Genomic DNA, 24,665 nt, shown 5'->3' on the forward strand with positions numbered 1-24,665 from the left:
GATTTGATGACTGCCCTTATTTCATCATATATAAAGATACCAGTTGAAGTATTACGGTTATCTTACTCTCCTGGGATTTTAAAAGAACAAAAACAAAAGAAAACCGATATATTTTTTGCAGAATTATATATATCAGGTAATTTGCTTATATGATAATGAAGAATTTAATTGATTTCAAAAGCTAAAAAGCATAAGAGTACGACTTTCTTAAATTAGCTAGGTTAAGGTTACAAGACAATCAGATGAATAACATTAACTGTTTTAAAGTGTCGGTAGACTTTACTCCATAATTAATTTTACTCGAAAGTAATTAACTCTGTATATATGTATAAGTATACTCAAGTCATAATAAGGCAATGCATTATTTTTTATGGGAGGTAAATATATTCCAAATTCAGCGGTCCATGTTGAGATGGGCTGAAATCCATTGATAGGTCAGCAATGGGGCTCTGTTATAAGACAACACTGTAGACTGCAAAATATACATAATTCAAGATTGAATAAAAAGTATTTAATTGGTCAAGATCAGTAGCTAGTATTAAGTGTAAGAATAGTACTTTTCGAATTACGGAAATGTTACATAGTATTAATTTTGAAGACCTCTTTTATTTTAATCTAATAAAGTGAATACTAAAGCAATTGTAACAAATATTGAGAAGAAAATCTTTTATTTAGAAGTTAATAAATGGAAACAATCATTAGAACGAGTGTCATCAATTTCTGGAAATGATAGAAATAAGCTTAGAACATATAGAATGTTCAAGAATGTTTTTGAAACTGAAACTTATGTAAAACAACATTAGCCTTTTCATTATCGAAGAGATATGACATTATTTAGATGCGGTGTTGCATCGATAAGACTGGAAACTGGGAGGTATGAAAAATCTGTCAATACACGAAAGAACTTGTTTCAACTGTACTGATACCGTAGAAGCTGAGACACATGTTATTTTACACTGTCCAATCTATACACAATTCAGGGAAGACCTATTTGAATCTGCAAGAACAATTCTTTATAATTTTGACAACTTATCTGATGTTGAGAAAATGCTAATCCAAGTATGACTAAGTCTACAGGCAAAGCCTGCTTTAATATTTTAAAGCATAGACATCTTTTACTTTATTGTAGGTAACTCTTCTATTTTAGGTAGGTATTTTAAGTCAGACAGTGTTGTGAATATTACAGCTGTAATTTATTTTATTGGTTAGGAGTAATGTTTTTAATAGGTTTTTAAGTGTATTTTGTACATTCTAGTATTTTTTGATTTGTAATTTCATAAACAGACTAGTGAATTGTTTTATATATAGACTTTTAGACAAAATGATAGTTTCACAACATTCCCAATACATTTACTGTAATGTGTGTATTGTATATAATAATATAAGAATGTAAATATGACTTTTAGTAAGCTTTGCTTACACGTCTCATATAATTCTGTATTGAAGGGCATATGTACTTTTACCAGTTTTTATTCAATTTTGATTGTGATGTACATGTGAAGAGACGAAAACATTATATTTGAATTGAATTTGATGTTTTTTGTCTTGTATGATCTTCTGTAATTTTGTCCGCAAATACTTCCATCGGTTAAATTTTACATTTGTTGACTGTTATGCTGATAATCCCTTCCATGCTAAATATCTTATATCGACTTGTCCAATCTCCGGATAAAACATTCATTATTTCAGTGAACATTTCACTATGTGCATTGACTGAAAGTCAATAAGCTAACGACACAGTGTGCCGCCTCGTCTGGTCGCATGGCTAGAATCTGTAACTCCTAGAACAATAAGGGTTGAAATACTATGCAAAACAACAAGTTTTCGTTTAATTGAAAATGTGATAAATGAATCATTTATTACTCTAGCGACTGTTTGGTTAATAGTTCACACATTTTCCATCCTTTTATTTATGGTATAGACTACATTGACTAGTATATAACAATACAAAATTGTTATTTCAATCACTCGAACTGATGTATATATAGTACTACTGTAAATCTATTACACAAACTTGAAAGTAAACCGTGAAAAATGCAACGCATATAACTAGAGAAGAAAACGGTACGGATATCCTTAATTGTGAAACATGTTGCGATTTTTAATTACAGATATATGATATTAATCCAAATTCAGTATCGGTACATATTCATCACATAATGAAATAAAGCACGTTCACGTGAAATATGTATGTACGTCTACTCTACTCAGTGGAATAATTTACAACTGCCTCTGGAACTGAAAAAATCAGAAATGGCTTGATATGTAAGGTCTTTGATATTAAAAAGACAATACAAAAAACAGTAAAAACGTACACAAAACAGGAAAAAAATGCACTACTTTATAGATTGGCATGTCAGTCAACATAATGTACATTTTTGTATGTACTACTACTAATTGTATGAAATCACACTCTTAAAGTCATTGTAATTTTTAAGATATAGTATTTTGTGACAGAAAAAGATATAACCTATCATAACTTTGACAAATCAAAGCACAGAAGGTGCTGAATTTGTTTGGGTCTCAGAATGTCATAAAGGTAAAGGTTGTGAGAGCATAAACCAATTTGCTTTTGTATATTGCCACCAGTGCTTTCCAGTGTTTCAACTGTAATTATTTGGCTATAAGACTAATTTCAACACTGATATTCAATTCAATGTTTATTTTACTCAAACAATTAAAAAAATTGACTTGCCTTACCTGGGATTTGAACTCCAGACCTCTCGATTCTTAAGCGAGCGTACACACCTTGGTCACGGTGAAGTTATATGTTAACGGCCTGAAGAAAACCATAACATTCTAAATTAGGGGTTGTAACTCTTATTATTTCGACGCTAAACCTGTTGTTTAAAACAGATGTAAATAATCATGGAGCTTACTATAAGCATGTATATCTATAAAGAATAAAACAATACTAGAAATCTTCGACCATTCGGGAACTATTTTGCTTGATAATAATGCGCCTTCAAAAAGCAGACTTCTTTCGGCATTTGCAATTAACAGCATCAGGGCCTGAAATTTCGCTACCATTATTTTTTTGGTCTGACGACCAAAACAAATAAAAATCACAGAAAATGCAAAGCCGAAAAAAGGAAAACATTTTATTATCTCTTTGTATCTGAGATATTTTAGCAGGAATAAATTTTTTTAGTACATTTTGTCTTTAGGCTAGATGTTTTTGTGTGTCTGTGTGTGTGTGTGTGTGTGTCCGTGCGAGCGTGCATGCGCTTGCGTATGCGAGACACAAAAGGTGCTTCTATTCTTTTAAATTAATTAAGCGTAAGAACTATAAAGGGACATTGAACTTTTAACATGAAGAGTTGGTACTTTTTTTTTTGAAATTTGTGAAGCATTTGATGTAGGATGTCGAACAGCAACAAATGAAAATAAATTAAACATAAATCAACAGCAATAGACAAAGAAAAAAACAAAAAAACAAACAAATATTCTGGAAATGCTAGACCCGTTTTAGTTTCTTGACGATCTCGGCGGTAACTATAAAATGAAATGCGGGCATATTTTCACAGTTGCTACACGGAAACGTAATATTATTTCTGTTTTGAATCAGTCTTTTTTTTTAAGAAATAGGCTTCGTTCCCGTTCTGTAATTAATAGGAAATGCATGATTCCACCTAGTACAAACAAATCCTCAATATTGTAAAATTATATTATTATATTGGGTAATTCCAGCATAAGATTGTATGTCAATGCTAAGATCACAGATTAGTTAAACAAATTGAGTGATATCACTTTGGCCCTCGTTTTCAGACACTTTATTATCTCGACAATAGCTTTATTAAACGTAGTAAAAGAATAAAAATAAAGGATAGCGGCTGATCGTAGAAATATTAAGTAATTGTATATAGTTTTATTAAATGTGTAATGCATACATTTTGAGAAAAAAGTTAGTACAAACTAATAAAATTGCATCTGCTGACATGCAACCTTGAAACAGTTTACTTATAATTCACATTAAAATCTTTTATGCATCCATCCAAATCTTGTCAAATTTTGTATGTGCTCATTCAAATAGTCCATGTGTACAATCTATATAGTCTTATATTATAATAAATATTATTTTTTCAAATTGTATGATTTAAGAATATCTATAAGTAAAAATATTTGACACTAAATCCGAATGACTATCTTGTTTCCGACTTAAATGAACAAAACGCACTTTTTTCTTTAAACCATCACTCCAAATAAAAATACATTACGTTTTATAAATTGTCCTTAAAAACAATTTTGAACAAAGAGACAATTATAAAGCTCACATAATTCCAAGGTACATAACATTGGTGCATTAATTAACAATAGTTTTATGTCACCACAACCGGGTTATATCTAAGAGATACTTTTTTTATTTGACCTTTTTTGTCTAACAACAGTAAAGAGATAGCATTAATCTTTATTAAAAGACAAACAAAGGTTACCTTAACGAAAAGATGTGAGAGTAGCAGATATAATTTTATAGAAAACAACAAACGAAAAAGATATAAACATAGAGGATATTGAATGAGTGTAATTTAAATACCGAATTTATTGAACGAGATGAATAAAATTATAAAATGCGAGCCTCTGTCGAGCAAGTTATTATTTTATTGAACGTGTTTAATAAATTCAGTAATAGACCTACACCTATATAATATTCTATAAATCACATACCCAAAATAAAAACTGTTTAAACTGCAAAAGAATTATATTTCATTGATGCGCCTATAGTGTACGCTTACATTTAGCGCACCTTTTATCTTATCGCTAATGACGTCATGCCAAAAATATGCATGGCCGTGCGATAACATTTTTACGGAGGGTTGATCTCTTACATGTACCTACTTTGTTACATGTGCTAAAAGTTAAAATATACGATAGGGGAGAAATGTTACGTGATTATTTGTTATCTTTAGAGTATTTGAGTCAATATGCTATGATAGTAAACAAATATCACCCAAACCACAAATATTTGACGTGTGCGTCGTATCATCACGTTACAGAATCATATCGCGTTTACAACAGTAGCATTGTGCAAAGCAGGTTGGTGTAAAATACAGCGTAATAAAAAATTTAACAGAACAAAGGTTATTTTAAGCCTCTGAAATGTCAAATGAAGTCACATGATTTTTAACATTTTTCATGGAGCTTTTAATTGTCACGTGAAGCTTATAAATTGTCACATGACTATTTTCTTTTTAATATAATATTTGGGAAGAATACTTCAATAAACGAATAAAATATTATGTAAACTATCAAACTGCAAACTATATTCGCTTGATATAAAAATGACTAAAAAAAAAACCATCAGCAGAACGCCCACAAATTCACAGTTTTCAAAATATTGTCCAACAATATTGACCTGGCACTCTTGCATTTGACCACATAGTTGGTAAATTCTGTAAACGTTACTATCTACTTATAAATTTATAGTAATGTATATAACCAGTTGTTAAATGGTCTAAATTATAAATTCCTCTTAGCACAGTCGGTAAAAGTCTTTCACTTCAAGAATATAAATGTAAACTCGTAGGTTCAGCCACTTTTATTTATTTTATTTTCTAATTTTAAAATTGCCATTTATTTCTAAACTCGTGCAACTTGATTGTGTGTGTGCGCGCGTGCGCGTGTGCGTGTGCGTGCGCCTGTGTGTGTGGTCTATCTATGTAGTATTTTCAATTTGATTATAAACGCGCTGTCCTATTTATTAATTAAAGATAATGTAATCAAAGAAAACATTTTCGTTTATAATTTATTTCTGCTTTTAACCGATAAATCAAGTAAAAATAGAAATCCTATTTATATAAACAAACTGGTATTACCAAAGTAACTAAAAATAGCTTAGATTTCCGTAATATTACTTCGTCTGATTCCGCAGTATGACGGAATCGCACGAATTGTCACGATTGCAGCGGAAACCTAGACTGGTTTTCTGTTCAATATTACAAATGTAAGCAGGAAACCACCTAACCAGAATAACTTTTCCAAAACAAGCCAAAAATAGAATAATGAATTTAAAGATATATATATAGAGATAGATTTTCAAATGAAAACCAGATGTAGTAAAACGATTTTAAATTAATTCTTGCAGTACCTATTGTGTCATTACATAACATGTTCTCCTACGTTGTAGCGACGATTTTCTTTCTTTTAATCAGTTTTTACAAAGGTAAAATTACATTTTGATAAGAATTTCATTTTTACAAATTTATCCGTAGGAATCATCTAAGTATAAAAGTAATAAAGGCAGACATATGCTGTTCTTGTTCGGCAGATTTTCAAACAGATTTTTACTTTATTGTTTATTTTACTTGTAGAGGGCGAAAGTGTGAACTTGTTCTGTGGTAAAGATCTAACGCAATATGACAATGAAACACAACAATGCAATGACGGAAGAGTGATGGACAGGAATTTAAGTCGACTAGTGATGCCGATTACAACGAACGTTAACTTCACAACAAAAGATGATGATTCAAATAGCTCACCAATGATAAGGTATTTCTTTTACATTGAATAATGAAATAAAATATACACGCGTGTATATACCACATGACAACCTTACTTGTTTTATTTAAATTGTTTCTTCAAATTGTCTATTTTTAAGGCGACTACGTTTGATATAACCAGTGTTAAACTGTTACGAAAAGATCAAGGTTCTTTCAAAATCTTTATAAAAAAGAAAAGAAAATTGTGGATCAATGTGACAAACAACAACAAACAAACAAAATTAAAAAAAAAACTAACAAAGAAACGATCGAGAAAACAATCCCTCAAAATCAAAAATACAAACAGACAAGAAAAATTCAAAGCAAACAGACATGTACCAACATTATAAGCAAAACTTATGTAGCAAAAACTTCAAGTTTTGTGTTAATTTTTATTTAAAGTACTTTTTAACATAATACCATAATGTTTTGACTGTAAAAGTTTTACTGTGAAAACTACCGACGTTGTTTTTCAGCTGGTTAGATACTTTGTATAATGAATGAATTGATGTTTCATTGTTTTGGTTATGTTATGCACATACTGGTTTGACAATATTTCTTAACAATAATGGATTTTGAATGGTAAAATCCCATAAGACACGTATCCAATATAATCTCAAATCTTTTAATTATTCATGATGAAATACATTTACTTCTTTATTTTGTTCTGGAAACAACTGAATCTGATAGAAATCTGAAACATAATTTAGGCCATACTCTCTTAAGAGATGATTTAGATTGTCATACAGTAGATAAGCTTAGTTTCATTGTTCACTTAGAAGAATTTCAGGATTATATTTTAGAAAATGATGATATATCAAAGCATACAATTAAGATTTAATAAATATAAGATTCACCAGGGCGCATTTTATTAAATGCTATGACAGAATTTGAAAAGATTGAAACCTTGTAGAATTTTAAAGAGGTTTAAGCACAGTCGACTGCCAACTTCTTAAGTATGATACGTATAATATAGTTGTAGAAAATGTGGAAATGATTTCAAAAACATTTTGTAATTTTCGGACCATGTAATTCTTTCATTCTCGTTCGATGCCCACATGTCAAATAATCAAGCCATTGGAAAACATCGTCTATTTTTCAAAATTAACTCGGACTTGATACGACTTGAAATTAGTTCTACCAGTAAACAAAAACCGAAGTTGTAATCTTTGATCATGTATCAGGAGTATATATTTGACACCCAAAGGAAAATAAGGTCTATTTCGATAAAGTCATGATTGAAAAACAAATCTGACAATTCTAATGCCCACTTATGCACAATAATTATAACAAAATCCCAATTAATATGAACAGGTAGACATTTTGTAATTTTGGATTCTACAACCATTTTAATAAGCATTTTAATAAGTATATAAATGTTGTATTGTTTATTTTTATATCTATAAATGTACTTAATTGAGGTAGACAATTACTCGATTTTGTGGATTTAACTCAGTCAACAACTCCAAGCATTGAATTACTATTTGTTTACATGTTGAGTTTCTTAGCGTTTCCGTTCTCTGTAGTTCGAGTTCCTTGGTAAGGGCTGAGGAGATGCGATTGATATCACCATTGATAAAAAAACCATGATAAATCAAATCAAAAAAAAAAAGTAAAAAAAAATCTGAAAAATAAACAAAACATTTAACAACAAATTTTCGCTTCAGTAAACACGGAATCACAAGAATTTTCTACGCTTCAGTAGTATTTCTGTTTTTTCGTGGGATCCTAGACCGAATAACTCTATACACTCGGTAAAAAAAGAAGAAAACTTTAAATATATGGCGTAACCCCCAAGATAAGTAGCTTAAACGTATAACAGTTTTGGTACATTTATCATGCTTTGATTTTAAACAGTCGCGATGAAAAAATAGTTTAAACAAAATTCTCAATCTGATCGTCCTTGGCTATCATGTTTGAAAGTAATTTCAGATGTAAACAAAAACAGAGAGTTTAATAACGAATGTATATATTGGACATCCAAAGGAAAAATAACATCTTTTTTGGTAGAGTTATGATTGAAAATATGTCTGACAACCATGTTTAATTTAAATGAGCCCATTGATGGATAAACTTATAAACATATCAATAGACTGGAATTTTGTTCTTTCGGTTTCAAAAATGCAATAATAAGTACATAAGTAATGTACTGTTTATAATTATATCTATGAATTTACGTATCACACTTGTCAACAACTCCCAGCATTTAATTAAATACCATTTGTTTGCATGGGTAGGTAAGATCGAAATACCATATCCGTTCTGTGTACTCTTACATTGTGTTCGATCTCTTTAGGAAAGGGCCGAAAAGTTGCATTTGCAAAAATCTTAGTGTGCGTTTAGTCAGTGTTTTAAAGAAATATCGTGTGTGTGCTTTTAAATATTTTTTAACACCTTGCTACAGAGGACATATCCTATCCGTTTGATCTTAAAGCGGCAAATCTACGGATTCATACCATACATTTTTATGCTTAAATCCCTTGGATTCCCTGCAGATGTTTACAAACAAATATATATCATATTTGTGCAGAACTAATACATGTGTGATTTACACTATATAACATTCTATGTAAGGATCACTGTGTATCGTATATGCACAATAGACATGGCTTACATTATTATAACAACAACAACAACACCACCAACAACAACAACAACAACAACAACAACAACTTTGAAGCAATAAGCTCTTTGAAATTATTTTTAAATGTCTTCAACAACATATATATTAGTTTGTAACATATGTTATGTAAAATTATTAATTAGAAAATGTAAAATGAATGTATTATGTATAAAGTAATAAATGTAAATAAACGGGCCTTAAACGTGGTTCCAAAAAAAAAACAACACAAAAAACAACAACAACAAAAAAAAACATACACAAACATTTTACGAGCATAGGACGAATATTTCATGTAGACTCACTCATATTTCAACAATTTTCTCCTACTTCCTTTGATTGATAAAATGAATAAAAGTTTCGAAACAACAAATTGATCAAAATTTGCATTAATTTGTTTCAAGCATATTTCAAAACTCTAAATAAATGTAAAATAAACTAATACGTATTCTCTTTATCTTTGTTGAAAAGCATCGTGTTAAAAATCATCGTTACGTATACTAATAAGAAAGACACTGTCGGATGCTGCGGCTTTGACGTATACCAACCAAATGAACAAACTTGCTGTCAGTTGACAAGTAATGAATACATAATCCATGACAATAAACCGGAAAGAAATCATATGTAAGTACCTTAACATGGATTGAAATTGAATATAGAAGGGTAACATGGTGTTGCGGACTTTCGACTGAAGATATGCATATTGGTTATCTAGATATAGTACAAGAATATGATGGCCAACAATCTTTTATTATGTAAGATGAGAAAGTTAAATTAAGTGTAATTTCTATGCCTTAAATCATGAATTCCTGAAATGTCTGTCAGGGTTAAAGTTTAATTATAATGTATATAAACATTTGCTGTACATATTTAACATATTCTTGGATGTTTGTGGAAATTGTTTTTTGATTAGAAGAATAATTATATGCATAATTAAAGAAAACTTCTCTTAGCTGTATGTTAAATCCTTTTATTACAACATAGAACATACATGGTCTTTAATTATTTTTTAATACAAAACACTTATAGGGCAGATGTCTCCGAGATGATAATAATTATTACTTTTTTTATTATATAAACTTACAGCTGTTGTGGCGTACATGTGTTTGCAAGAAGCTCAACCAATCCACCTTGTCAGCATGGTTCACGCAACGAGACGTTCTTAGATGGTAAATTGCCAACGCTTAGAAAAAAATACCCTGCTTGGTCATGTACAATAACTGAAATATGCAAGAACAATTTTGGTAAGAGTTCTTAATACAAAAATTGGATACTTGAAAGTACTAACAACAAACAATCCCCCCAAAAAACAACAACAATAAAACCAGAAGAAAACCCCACTCACTTAATAGGCGATTAAAACTTAACGAAATGTAAATTGTCTTTGAGAAATTTAATACAGTCAACTGAAGAAGCAAAACAAGTATTGGTAATCTATGTTTATTGATAAATCTTTCATCATTTTTCTACTTAATTAATTTCAAAATCATGAGTATTGAAATATGAATAAGTATAAAAAAACATAAATTCAGATATACATTGTATACGCATTCTAAGATGTATTTTAGATTTCATGTCACAAAACTTAAACATAACAGTGCAGAAAAAAAATGCAAGAAGTAAATATCTATCTCAAACATTTTACAAAACACATGCATGTTATGAAGTCGCAACTGAAATCAAAAGACTGAGATATGACAAATGTACTTATCGAGGGCAGGGTGATAAAAGGTTGTACCTCTTTCTGTATATCAAATCAGTTACAACTGTTACGCAACCAGCACTCGATATAACTTGTCAATCAACTCTAAATACTAACTCGATCATTGCTATTTTATCGTAAAATAAGTATTCATGACATTATGTTTTTAAATGCTAACGAATCAATCAATTAATTACACTTTAAAAATTGCAATTCAGTGTTTTATGTGAAGATTACGGGGAAAGAAGAAAAAAAAGGCAGGCGTTATCTTGTTATCAGGGTCACACAGTATGAATATAACGGAACAGGAAGAAATTTGAGACATCTTCAAACGAGAGAGAACATCAAAGCTCCGTTGGACAAATATAGTCGAAAATTGTTGAAAAGAGAGACCTTTGTGATATTTTCTAATAACGAGTACCTAGATGATGAACTTTTCTATCGTCACGAAGGGGATGTGGTGTTTAAAGATTCAAGAAGAAAACATTTTGTGTTAAAGAAAGTAAGAAAACTATTGGATACTTGCTAAACACTATAAAGTTTTGCATGATTGTTATAAATCGTGGATGGTTGACCCCATTATATATTGAAAACTGCCACAGGCCTGACATAAATACAAAACATGAAGCTTTATAGTAAAGTATTTTGCGTACAAAGCAATGTCTCAATACATGAATGGAAGGAATACTCCTGGATCTAGTCATCACACTTCACATTCATAATGTACTTATTTATCATAGATTGTTTATAATGTTCCTTTTATTTTATGGTTCTATATTTTCTATAGTTAAATAATGCGCAGTACTATAATTATATGCATTTCAAATAATTAGATGCATTATTTTTTCTGAATGAATAAATAATTAGATAGATAGATGGATAGATGGATGGATGGATGAATGAATGAATAAATAAATATATAAAATAAACCGCATTTGTACATTGGTAATTAAATGTCTTGCATGCACCGCATACCATGTTAATTATTTACAATATATTAATATATGATCTAAAAATAGCTGCAATCTCATTGGTCCAAACTGTAGTCAACAGAACTTTTTATAAAATCATATTCACTGGGTGTAGTATCATATTAACTGGCTGAATTGGATTTTCCCAGTCTAAAAATAGATTGAGACTCATATTCAATGACCATACACCGTAGACTGTTAATTACGTGTGTAAATTAAAAATTAATTGTTGCGTTTTGTTCTTTATGGCATATTTCTCGATTGAAATATCATTACTTTACTGTTATACTTAAAGGCTAAACCGCATCGATGAGTATAAACTTGAATTACTTTTGTATGCGCAGCGTTCGCGTCGTCGTTGCACGCCTCGCACTTGCGTCTTTTTTTCCCGCGCTTCAACGAGGCAAAATTTGTACATGTATATAAGGTTGTAATTTTTCGTGATTTTTTAAAATTCTTAGCCTATTCATATAATAAAACAAATATTGACTAGTGAGCCATTGAGTATGATGTGATATTCACTGGCAGAAAGTCATATTGACCTCGGCTATCGCCTCGGTCAATATGTCATCTGCCGGTGAATATCACATCATTTTCAATGGCTCACTAGTCAATAATTGTATAATAGTTCATACCGGTTTCTAAACTTTTAAAAACCCTAATTAAATAAAACAAAAGTTTAGATATTTTGTGGGTAAAATCAATGAAAATAACCAATCACCTGTCAAAATTGAATAAAAAATAAACAGCGAAAACCCGATAAAAAGACATACAACCCTACTTTCAAATTTATCGTCAATTATAAAATGAATTCCCAACATAGTGTTACATTGTTTTAATGATTATATATGTTTTTGTGATTCGCAACATTTTCGTAAAGTTAAATTTGAGGGTTGCTATATTTTTCTAGTTTGAAAATTGAGTACCGCTCAAACGGGTACTAAGGGCGTAATTTTTATTATCCCTCACGAAATCGAGCCTGCAATTTTCATATAATTGTGTTGTGATTAATGCTTCCGAGGGATAACCTTTATAAGTGATTATATACATTACCAAACACCATATTGCATGGCAAAGTTCTCGTAAACCGTTTACTAAAGTAAAACAGCAAGAGTTTGATGTAAAGACTAACACCATTATAAAACGTCAATTGCAATATTTACACTTTTATTTAAAAAGCAAAACAATACAATACAAAGATTTAGGACATTAGATTGATAACTTAAGACTTATCTCATTTTTACTTTATTTCTAGTATGCACAGCTATGCACGATCAATTCGACAACATCAAAGTGTAGCATCTTAGGTCTACCTCGACCAGTAAAGCTGAAAATTGGCATATGACCGTTAAAGTTATAAACTGACTTAAAAGTTTGTACACTATGATGCTCAAAGTATCTAATACAAACAAGATATTCTCCGAGATGAATCAATAATTTTTTTTGTCGTCTTATCTATTTTTGAAATATTGCTATAAGATGACAGATACGGAATCAGTGATCTCAGTTTTGGGAATTTCTTGAGAACCACTTATCTTTGTCAAAATACCCTTTACCGTTTCTAAGATGAACAGACCTAGACATTCAGGGGTCGTGTATATAAGGTTTGAACTTTTCTATTCATCACAGACAAATATTTTTACATGCATTTTACATGCCATTCAATTTTTCCTCTTTCTTCATCTCCTGTCAAGACAAATATTGAGTATTCTAAATGCCTTTGATACAATACTAGTCACAGGTGATTGCACTTTAGATATGCTTATGACTTCCAAAATACAAACAAACCTCACTGTACAATATGAAATAAGTTCTTACTTAACCAAAACAATTTACTGACTCCAAATAGTCACCCATTGATCTCTTTCTTTTATCAGTATTGGATGACATAGATATGAAATCAGTGATTTCATGAGAATCTATGATTTCAATAATCTGAAAATGAAGTATCTCCTTCAAGCTCATGCACGCACCAGCGCCTGCTAAATTACGATTTTTCGATTTTTCTTCTTTAATCGAATATTTGTGGCAAAAATAAATTGAAAACTTTTAATCAATAACATTATTTAAACTTACAATAGAAGCAATTATATACATTAAACTTGGTTTATTCATTCAACAGTTATTTCACAAGAACAGCTTCTATTGTAATGACAAAATGTACAACTTTTTTAGGAATTCATTTTTTTGTTCTGTGCGTATCATTTGATCATTTATCTCCGTATAAAATCACAAAGTTTGATTTTTATGTTGTATCCAGATAATTTACGTAATTATTCAGAGTCTACTGTCTCTTTGCAAACATGATCTATCTTGAATATCTACATTTTGAGAGCGTGTCCAAAACATTTATCTATTTATCAAAAACATATTCATCAAAACCACCAGAGAATACGATAGGCAATATTTACAATGAAAACTAATTTGTTTTCGAGACATCCTATGGAAAAAGGAGTAGTTCATAAACATACAAATTATTATAAAGTACTGGTATTTAAAGGCCCATAATGCCTCAGACATCCATTAATTTTATAATTCATTAAAACAGCTTAATATGTGTTTAAAATGTTTAGATAGTGGATTTAAAGCATGTTAGATGTTTAACAAATGAAGAGAATAGCAGTGAACAAACAGTTATGTATTGTAAAGGTAGCAAAATGTAAACATAGTCGTATTTTGACTTACATAAATAATACTAATTCACTATAATTATACCAATTACTTAAAACGCAACAGAAGCAAAAGGTAGTTAATTTATGCGGCAAAACAATATTGTTTTTGAAACTGTTACAAAATACCATTAATGAAATGTTTTAGGAAAATCAAAATGAGGCATAATGGGCCTTTAAAGAAAGTTTGCGTAGGCTGCAGCTGATATATGTTTAGAAAGAGCATTTTCAAAATGAATAAATGTATTATTAAACATATTCGTCAGAGATTATGATCAACAAAAATATTGAGTAAAAATCAAGAGATGTAATAATGTTAGAGTAAATAAAAGTAAAGTGATTTTATGACTGCCCACATTTCATCATTATGTAAGGATACCAGTTGAATTATAAAGGTAGTCTTACACTATTGTGATTTTAAAAGAACAAAAAACAACTGAAAACCGTTATATATTTTTGTAGAATTGTATGTATCAAGTTAATTGCTAATACGATAATGAAGAATTTAGTTGGTTTCAAAAGCAAAATAGCATTAGAGTGCGTCTCCTTAAAGTAGCTAGGTTAAGGTTACAAGGCAGTCATGTGAATAAATTAACTATTTTAAAGTGTCGGTATATTTAACTCCATTTAGAAGTTAATAAATGGAAACAATCATTAGAACGAGTGTCATCAATTTCTGGAAATGATAGAAATAAGCCTAGAACATATAGAATGTTCAAGAATGTTTTTGAAACTGAAACTTATGTAAGCAACATTTGCCTTTTCATTATCGAAGAGCTATGACATTATTTAGATGCGGTGTTGCATCGATACGACTGGATTTGTTTAATTGGTTAGGAGTAATGTTTTCATTAGGTTTTTAAGTGTATTTTGTACATTCTAGTATTTTTTGTTTTGTAATTTCATTAACAGACTAGAGAATTGTTTTATATATGGACTTTTAGACAAAATGATAGATTCACAGCATTCCCAATACATTTCATGTAATGTGTGTATTGTATATAATTATATAAGAATGTAAATATGACTTTTAGTAAGCTTTGCTTACACGTCTGATATAATTCTGTAATGAATGGCATATATACTCTTACCAGTTTTAATTAATTTTGATTGCGATGTATATGTTGTACATGTGAAGAGACGAAAATATTATATTTGAATTGAATTAAATTAAATTGTAACTTTAACGTATGAGCAAAGAAAAACAGCACTTGTGTATATTACTATTAAAGCGCAGAATAAGAAAAAATGTATATCTTAACATAAGTTAAATCACAAAGCACATTTGATCTTTTTTGTCTTGTATGATCTTCTATAATTTTGTCCGGAAGTACTTCCATCGGTTAAATTCTACATTTGTTGACTGTTATGATGAAAATACCTTCCATGCTAAATATCTTATATCGACTTGTCCAATCTCCGGATAAACCATTCATTATTTCATTGAACATTTCACTATGTGCATTGACTGAAAGTCAATAAGCTAACGACACGGGTGTGCCGCCTCGTCTGGTCGCATGACTAGAATCTGTAACTCCTAGAAAAATAAGGGTTGAATTGCTACGCAAAACAACAAAAGATTTCGTTAAGTTGAAAATGTGAAAAATGAATTATTTATTAGCCTAGCGACTGTTTGGTTAATAATTTACACATTTTCCGTCCGTTTATTTATGGTCTTCCAGTAGTGAAGAGACTAAGTTGATACAAAATTGTTATTTCAATCCCACTAACTGATGTATATATAGTACTACTGTAAATCTATGTCACAAACTTAAAAATCAAACGTGAAAAATGCAACACAATATAACTAGAGAAGAAAACGGTACAAGTATTCTAAAGTATGAAACATGTTGCGTTTTTTAATTATACATATATATTATTATATATATGGTTATTAACCCAATTCTGGTATCGGGACATGTTCGTCAATAATGAATAAGAGCACGTTCACATGAAATATGTATGTACGTGAACTCAGTGGAATAATTTACGACTGCCTCTGGAACTGAAAAATAAATTCAGAAATGGCTTGATGTAAGGCCTTTGATATTTAATGGTCTCTTGATTTGCAAAGCCAATTGTATTAACTAAAGTAAAAGATATCGATTGATTGCTAGATTAATTTCAATAAACAATATTTACAATGAGATAATCAGGACATCATAAAAAACAAACAGGAACAAACAAAAAACAAAAAAAAAAAAACAGAAACAAAATGTACAACTTTATAGATATCCATTCCGTCCAATCAACATAATATATTGTTTTGTATTAATGAACACTTATTGGATTTAATCACACCATTAAGTTCATTGTAATCTTTAAGATATATTATTTTGTGACCGAAAAAGATATAAGTTATCATTACTTTGACAATAACATTACAGAAATGCAAAAAATCAACACTCTAAGGGTGACTTTAAGATACAAGATACAAAACCACCGATAAAATTATATACAAAATTTCCGCTATCAAAATTATAGTTATAGAAAGGTGAAAAACCTACTATATGTTCTATTGCCAAACAATGTGGAACACGGGGAATCTTTTTACTGGTTAAGGGGTTATGTTGATTTCAGAAATTAATCTTGTTCAATCAATATTTTCTATTTGTTGAGCGCAACATCTGTCACTTGCCCTAAACGTTTTGGATGCGAATCCTGCCCGTACATGTGAGGAAGCTATCCAACTAGCTAACGGAACGTCGGTAGTTCTACTCAGGTACCCGAGGTCTTCCTGCACCAGTAAAGCTGGAAAATCGCCATATGACCACGAGAACCATTCAAGACAATCTGAATAACTTCGGAATAATGAACGATCGAATCGTCCAAATCTTGGCCATCTGTGTTACATCTATCATGTAGAAAGTAAGTAGATAAATAGGTCACAACTTTTTCTACATATCTGATTCTTGCTCGTATATAATTATCCGAATATTACCTAGAGTTTCATATAAAGTGTGAAAATTAGGTTTAGACAGCATTCAAGTTTGATGATTATCTATGTTTAAAATACCCATGCATACAAACTCACAATGATATAAGTTTTAAATTAACATGAATCGAATAGACTAAGATATTTCAAATTCGAATGTGGGATTACCGCGGATCAAACCCAAGATTCATAGAAGCAGTCCTCAAATATAATGACACAGGCTTAGAATGAAACACAAATTTGTAACAATAAGGGAACTCTTAAGAGATGATAAGACGAGTTCTCTCATATTGGAGCAGATAGACAACCACATTATACAACAGTTGAATTGAAAATTAAATTGTTACTTATTACAGGCTTTTACAACAGATTAAAGTAATTTTCGTTTACACTTTATAGAAACAATATGCAACAAAACTTTAAAGCCCAATGTCAAGAAGAACAACTTGATATTGATAAGTTTCAAAAAGTGTGAAATATAGTTTGTTTTCCGAAATAATTTGACTTTTACTCTGACCTTTACATTTGAACATTGACATACAAATGATTTTTTGACAACCAGCAGAAAACGGTTTTCAGTTAATTTAAAAGCTAAAAAATCTTATTCCGATAAGCAAGTAGAATAATGCACTTATTTGTTTAAAATCGAGTAAAAAGTACATGGGAAGTGCGATTTGTTCTTAAAGTTGCTTCCTAAAATAATCAAAATAATAAAAATTACATAAATTTCCCTTTTCATAACAAGTATGGTTCAAGACAAATATATTATTCTACATGCCTTGAACGAAAAGCATGGGTTTTGTTAATCCATAGTACTTTTTTTGATAAAATTAGGTCTTTCAATCTTTAGAAAATTAGGTAAAAAGGTCAGCAGGTGTAATGAGTGTTTAAAAAAAACAACAAAAAAACATTGGAATGTACCTTGAAACCCAAGGCTTTATTTCCAATAGGCTGATCTCTTACATGTACTTACTTTGTTACATGTGCTAAATACGTACCGAAACATATATTAGAACAAAGATCATATCAAATATTATACATTTATTTTTAAAATTACATGCAGTTATAACTAAAAAGTTAAAACACAGAAAAGGGGGACACTTTCACGTGATTTTTTTTTTATCTTTTGAGTATTTGAGTCAATATGCTATGATAATACACTTATGTCATCCAAAACACAAATATTTTACAATATCTGGTTTCCTGAAGCCAAATTACCAAGTGTCGTCTGGATAGTACCTATTGTTCGCTGTCACAAGTACTCTTAAAAAATAATCTATACAGGGTATGATATGCATTTGATGTTTTATACATTTTTGTACCCTTGAAATTATGGGGTGTGATATGTATTTGGTATGGATGTTTTGAATGAAAATGGAAACGAGGCTTAAATTATAAAACTGGGTCCGATAATGATTACTATTGGATTATCACGTTGTTTAACACAGAACATTGGTTATATTGCATAACGTGTGAAGTTAGATACCATATCATTTTTGTATTTTCTGATCACAGATCAGAAAATTCAATGCTGACATTCAATCTCTGACACATAATTTCACGACAAACCTAACAACAAGTAGTTCTCAAAACAGCTTAAAACTACCGATGTAAAAGAAAGAAATATTTTTATTTTGTTACCAGTATCCAACAAATTACAACGCATTCAAAGTTTAAAAGAATATAGAATTGGCAATAAATGCACAATCACAAATTACGCGGATGAATATCATTTTAATAAATGAATATGCTATTTCTAGCGATGTCGATTACGGAATACTCCAGAGCGTAGTACACAAATAAATCTGACTGTCGAGTAGTGGAATATATACATGTTGGACTGTTTTTGGCGAGAAAATTTTCGCTAAATTATTTTCATCAGTGTTAAACAACAGGTTTATCGTGATCAAAATACCTCGGAATTAATAAGGATTACAAACACGAAATGAAAATTCTCAATTAAGAATTACAATGTATTTGTTTTTATTCACGCTACCTACGTATTACTTCACCGTGGTTCAGTAGTAGCGCGCTCGATTAGGGTATGAGAGGTCTGGGGTTCAAATCCTACTTTAAGGAAGAAGCCACGATATTCAAGGATAAAGTGTGGCTGTCATAAAAATGAACATAAATGATTTTTTGATGCAACTGTAGTCATGCAAAATTCCATATGTATCAATCTCAAACTGTTATATTAAAAAGTCTTAACGCAGTCGCTGCGTAAGTTGAATTATAGTATATAAAAAGATAGCTAAGTCGTGGCCACGAGATACTATGTCGTGGCCACGAGTTACTAAGTCGTGGCCTCGAGATAGCTCAGTCGTGGCCACGAGATACTATGTCGTGGCCACGAGTTACTAAGTCGTGGCCACGAGATAAATAACCAATCAGATTGCACCATTTACAGTTTATGAATTTCCCTAATTAACTAGACATGTGCTATAAGCACAAGGATGCCCCTACTTCTCCAGCCTGTAAAAGTGCCATTAATACAACTTATTGACTAGTCAATAATTTTACATTTAGCGTCACTGTGACCCTGATTTTTGACTTAGTTACTCGTGGCCACGACTAAGTAACTCGTGGCCACGGCATACTATCTCGTGGCCACGACTTAGCTATCTCGTGGCCACGACTAAGTAACTCGTGGCAAAAAATAGAGAAAATAAGAATCCCTAAAGAAAGCCCAACACGGCAAAATTGAAAATGTTGCAGGCTCGGTTTGATTGAGCCTGTTCATGGACGGTACTGTAAAGTGCAAACTACCGTCCACGCCCCCTAGCACCGGCTTAAGCAGAATTCAACATTTAAACATGAAATGGTAAAATTTTGAATTTAGAAACATCCGCAGATGTGTTCATACGGCGGTTATCATGGAACCTTCAATGTGACACTTCCGTGCCATTCCATGAAAAGCGGCGTATGGTCCCCAAGTAATAAAAAGCGTGTGCCCTAAACGGGAAAACAATGGGCGGAACTAAATAAAATGGAATTTTGAAAGGGGATCAGAGGTTATGAAGCCTGCATATCACAGATAAGACGTCAAAAGACAAGTTAAAAAGCAGGCAACATATCCTAAGGGTGATTCAACATTATTCAAGTAGGAATATTTGAACCACCCAACTAGAAAATGCCGAAAAGTTAAAACTAAAAATACCACAAGCACAACAAAAATGTCGTGCTGAACGATCTTTAAGGATCGGAAATATAACATCTCTGATTGAATGTACGGGCCTTTTTTTCACAGCCTCCACACGGCACAAACAACGGTGATAAGGCGATAAAATAGAGAAAATAAGAATCCCTAAAGAAAACCCAACGCGGCAAAATTGAAAATGTTGCAGCCTCGGTTTGATTGAGCCTGTTCATGGACGGTACTGTATAGTGCAAACTACCGTCCACGCCCCCAAGCGCCGGCTTAAGCAGAATTTAACATTTAAACATGAAATGGTAAAATTTTGAATTTAGAAACATCCACAGATGTGTTCATACGGCGGTTATCATGGAACCTTCAATGTGACACTTCCGTGCCATTCCATGAAAAGCGGCGTATGGTCCCCAAGTAATAAAAAGCGTGTGCCCTAAACGAGAAAACAATGGGCGGAACTAAATAAAACGTAACTCGTTGCCAAGACTTAGTAACTCGTTGCCACGACATAGTATCTCGTGGGCACGACTTAGCTTTCTCGTGGGCACGACTTAGTAACTCGTGGCCACGACATAGTATCACGTGGCCACGAGATAAATAAAAACACACACATGTCAACTTTGTGCCACCGTACCTTTGTGTCACCGTATATAGATAAAACAAGATGAAAGTACATGTAGATGAAAAATGGAAAACCAAGTTACTAATTTAGGTTTCCAAAATCCAAAATCAGAATTATAAATAAAATCATGTCATTATTAGCTACATATATAAGTGACTTTATGGATAGATTTGATTAATTCAAATATTCAACAAATATGTTGTCCAAAGTAGGAGCGTTGATTTTATTTCTTATGATCTTCATCAGTTTTTGCCAAGGTAAAATTATCTTTTGATAATAATTAAGATTGATTCACAAAAATCGCTGGCATCATTATAAGTAAATATAAAAGTTAACATAAATAAAGTCGTAAGTATATTGTAGGTGTTTGGCGCATTTTAAAACAGATTCTTTTACATTTTCAGAGAGCATAAGTGTAAAATTATTCTGTGGATCTGGACTAAATTTAACCAAATATGACAATGAAACACAGGAATGCAACGACGGACATGTGATTGACAGGAGAAATTTTAGGCCACTATTGGTACCGCCGACAACAAACTTTAACTCAACTTCAATAATTTTACAAGAGAGCGTAAGTGTAAACTTTTTCTGTGGAATAAATTTAACCACATATGACAACGAAACACAGGAATGCAACGAGGGAAAGGTGGTGGACAGAAATGTTAGGCCACTAGTGGTACCGCCGACAACAAACCTTAACTTCACTTCAATAATTTTACAAGATGACCGATCAAATAAGTCGTCAACAGATAACACTTCTCTCAGGTATTTCTTTATCTCTGTAACATTGAATAATAAAATCAAATATACATACGTGTATATCCCAAAAAGACAGTCTTTAAAGACTTAATAAAGTAATATGTTTATCATATCCGTTTAAATAACATTGTTGTTTTTAACATAATATCACATGTAATGACTGCGCTTCCCGTATTGTTTTGAAATGTGTTTATTTTGTTAAAACCACTGCCGTTGTTTTCCAGTTGGTTAGATACTATGCACAATTTACCTCAATCTATTATAACATTCTATTGTTTTGGATGTAATGCATATATCCCAGCATTCCTTTTAACTTTAAAGTTGCTTGTCTCCAGGTGAACGAAATGTTAAATAAACTAATAAGTATCCTCTTTTTTGTTGAAAAGCAACGTTACATTCACTTGTAATGGAAGAACATTTAGTACTTATACTAATAAGAAAGGCACTGTCGGATGCTGTGGAATTGACGTATACCAGCCAAATGAACAAACTTGCTGTCAGTTGACAAGTAATGAATACAAAATCCATGACAATAAACCGGAAAGAAACCATGTGTAAGTACCTTTAAATGGATTGAAATTGAATATTAAAGGGGTACATTGTGGCGTGAGAGATGTTGCACGCACTTTCCACTGAACATATTGGTTATCTAGATATGATACAAGAATATGATGCCCAACAATCTTTTATTATGTAAGATGAGAAAAATGAGTGAAGTGTAATTTCTATGTCTTATTAAATTAAATCAGTAATAGGGGATATGTCTCCGATATGATAATTACTTTTTTTATTATATATACTTACAGCTGTTGTGGCGTACATGTGTTTGCAAGAAGCTCAACCAATTTACCTTGTCAGCATGGTTCACTCAACGAGGCGTTCATCAGTGGTAAATTGCCAACGCTTAGTACAATAATCGAAATATGCTGGAAAAACTTTGGTAAGAATTCTTTATATCAAAATTGGATACTTGAAAGTTCTTGGTTTAACTGAAAAAAACCGACTTTTAGATATCCTACATAGAGATTAATACACGACAGAGTAGGGCCGGAGGGTGATAATCGGCCTGCAAAAAGAACAATGGCCCAAAAGGCTTCAACCCGAGGGAATTATTCATTTCAGGGCCGATGATCACCTTCTGGCACGTCTACTGTATATGACGTGTATTAAAAATGTTTTTGATAAACAGTAGCATTTTTTTTAAAAAATCACTTTGATATTTTTTTCGTTGAAATACCTGTCTCTGCATACTTTTACTGTACTGTCACTTCTACAGAGTATTTTCCTTTATAGTATACAAATTACACAAGTTTTATTTTCATTTTTTGTCATAATAGGTCACTAGTTGAAATCATAGGCAATTTTGTGACTATATGTAGAAACAAGTGTATTGAACATATTTCTTGCAGTGTTTTATGTGAAGATAACAGGGGAGGAAGAAACAAAAGACAGGCGTAATCTTTTTATCAGCGTCACACAGTATGAATGGCACGGAATCGGAAGCTATTTGAGACCTGTTCAAACGAGATGGAACATCAAAGCTCCGTTGGACAAATACAGTCAAAAATTGTTGAAAAGAGAGACCTTTGTTATATTTTCAAATTACGAGTACCTAGATGATGTAGTTTTCTATCGTCACGATGGAGATGCTGTGTTTAAAGCGTCAAGAAGAAAATACTTTGTGTTAAGGAAATTAAGACAACTATTGGATACTTGCTAAACTCTTAAAAGTTTTGCTTGATTGTTGTAAACCGTGGATGATTGACCCCACTGTATATCGACAACTGCCACAGTACAAAAGGCTTTATAGTAAAGCTTTCTACGTACTAAGCAATGTCTCAATACATGAATGGAAGGAATACTCCTGGATTTTTTCAAACGCATTTCACATTCATATTGTATTTTTATCATAGATTTCATATGTTCATAACGTACGTTTTATTTGTTTTATATTAAATTAATGCACAGTACTATATCTGCTTTTCAAAATTATAAGATGCATTATTTTCCTGAATGAATAGATAAATAGATAGATAGATAAACTAGATAGATAGATAAACTAGATAGATAGATAGATAGATAGATTGATTGATTGATTGATGGATGGATGGATGGATGGACGGACGGACATCCAACATTTTGGCTTCAGGGGCTATTTTCTTTGTTATTTTCTTTGTTTTCTTAAGGGCTACTAGCCCCTAAACCCTTTGATCACGGAATGAACCTATTTCTTTACTGTTATATAGCCCCTGAACCCAAAATGTTTGCTCGGACGGACGGACGGACGGACGGACGAACGAATGAATGAAGAAATAATAAAATAAATAAATAAATAAATAAAAAATAAACCACCTGTGTACATTGGTAATATAATATCTTGCATGCACCGCATACCATATTTATTATTTACAATATAATTTCAAAAACTTTAAAAATTAAAGCACAGAAGGCGCTTAATTTGTTTGGGTCTCAGAATGTCAGAAAAATAAAGGTTGTGAGATTATAAACTTATTTGTTTTTGTATAGTGCCACCAGTGCTTTCCAGTGTTTTAACTGTAGTAAAGTGGCTATAATACTAATTGCAACACTGATAGTCAATTCAATGTTTATTTGACTTAAAAGTTTAAAAAAAAAATGAGCTGCCTCAACTAGGATTTGAACTCCAGACCTCTTGATTCATCAGCGAGCGTGCAAACACCTCGGCCATAGTGAAGTTATGTATTAACGGCCTGAAGAAAACCATATTATTCTAAATAAGGA

At 31.4% G+C, this 24,665-nt stretch overlaps 2 protein-coding genes and 1 long non-coding RNA gene across 4 annotated transcripts; 2 read left to right on the forward strand and 1 right to left on the reverse strand.

The window, feature by feature from the left end:
* Positions 1-1,181: 1,181 nt before the first annotated feature.
* Positions 1,182-10,319, reverse strand: LOC132728600 (uncharacterized). Of its 2 annotated transcripts, none has more exons than XR_009625507.1 (3): positions 10,181-10,319; positions 2,701-2,779; positions 1,182-2,238 (listed from the first exon to the last, which is right to left on the reverse strand). It is a non-coding gene; the product is annotated as an uncharacterized LOC132728600 (long non-coding RNA). The 2 variants fall into 2 exon arrangements; XR_009625506.1 differs by having other exon boundaries at positions 2,701-2,840; positions 10,181-10,312.
* Positions 5,904-11,728, forward strand: LOC132728595 (uncharacterized). Its single transcript, XM_060714263.1, has 5 exons — positions 5,904-6,160; positions 6,309-6,486; positions 9,568-9,720; positions 10,183-10,340; positions 11,017-11,728. Exons 1-5 carry the CDS (start codon positions 6,106-6,108, stop codon positions 11,325-11,327), a joined length of 855 nt encoding a protein of 284 aa, XP_060570246.1. The 5' UTR covers positions 5,904-6,105; the 3' UTR covers positions 11,328-11,728.
* A 9,580-nt stretch (positions 11,729-21,308) lies between these two features.
* LOC132728565 (uncharacterized) lies at positions 21,309-23,956 on the forward strand. The gene is made up of 5 exons (XM_060714218.1): positions 21,309-21,400; positions 21,548-21,911; positions 22,292-22,459; positions 22,712-22,845; positions 23,315-23,956. The coding sequence occupies exons 1-5, from the start codon at positions 21,340-21,342 to the stop codon at positions 23,623-23,625; spliced, it is 1,038 nt and encodes a 345-aa protein (XP_060570201.1). The 5' UTR covers positions 21,309-21,339; the 3' UTR covers positions 23,626-23,956.
* The last annotated feature ends 709 nt before the right edge of the window (positions 23,957-24,665 follow it).

This window comes from Ruditapes philippinarum, unplaced genomic scaffold (genome assembly GCF_026571515.1).
Source record: "Ruditapes philippinarum isolate M1 unplaced genomic scaffold, ASM2657151v2 ctg3089_1_1_1_1, whole genome shotgun sequence".
Classification (NCBI taxonomy): Eukaryota; Metazoa; Mollusca; class Bivalvia; order Venerida; family Veneridae; genus Ruditapes; species Ruditapes philippinarum.

Coding starts and splice junctions, on each gene's coding strand:
- LOC132728595 (XM_060714263.1), top strand. CDS start 6,106: ATGTTCTCCTACGTTGTAGCGACGATTTTCTTTCTTTTAATCAGTTTT. Junction 9,721..10,182: donor AAACCGGAAAGAAATCATAT/GTAAGTACCTTA, acceptor ATAAACTTACAG/CTGTTGTGGCGTACATGTGT. Junction 10,341..11,016: donor AATATGCAAGAACAATTTTG/GTAAGAGTTCTT, acceptor ATTGCAATTCAG/TGTTTTATGTGAAGATTACG.
- LOC132728565 (XM_060714218.1), top strand. CDS start 21,340: ATGTTGTCCAAAGTAGGAGCGTTGATTTTATTTCTTATGATCTTCATC. Junction 21,912..22,291: donor ACAGATAACACTTCTCTCAG/GTATTTCTTTAT, acceptor TTTGTTGAAAAG/CAACGTTACATTCACTTGTA. Junction 22,460..22,711: donor AAACCGGAAAGAAACCATGT/GTAAGTACCTTT, acceptor ATATACTTACAG/CTGTTGTGGCGTACATGTGT.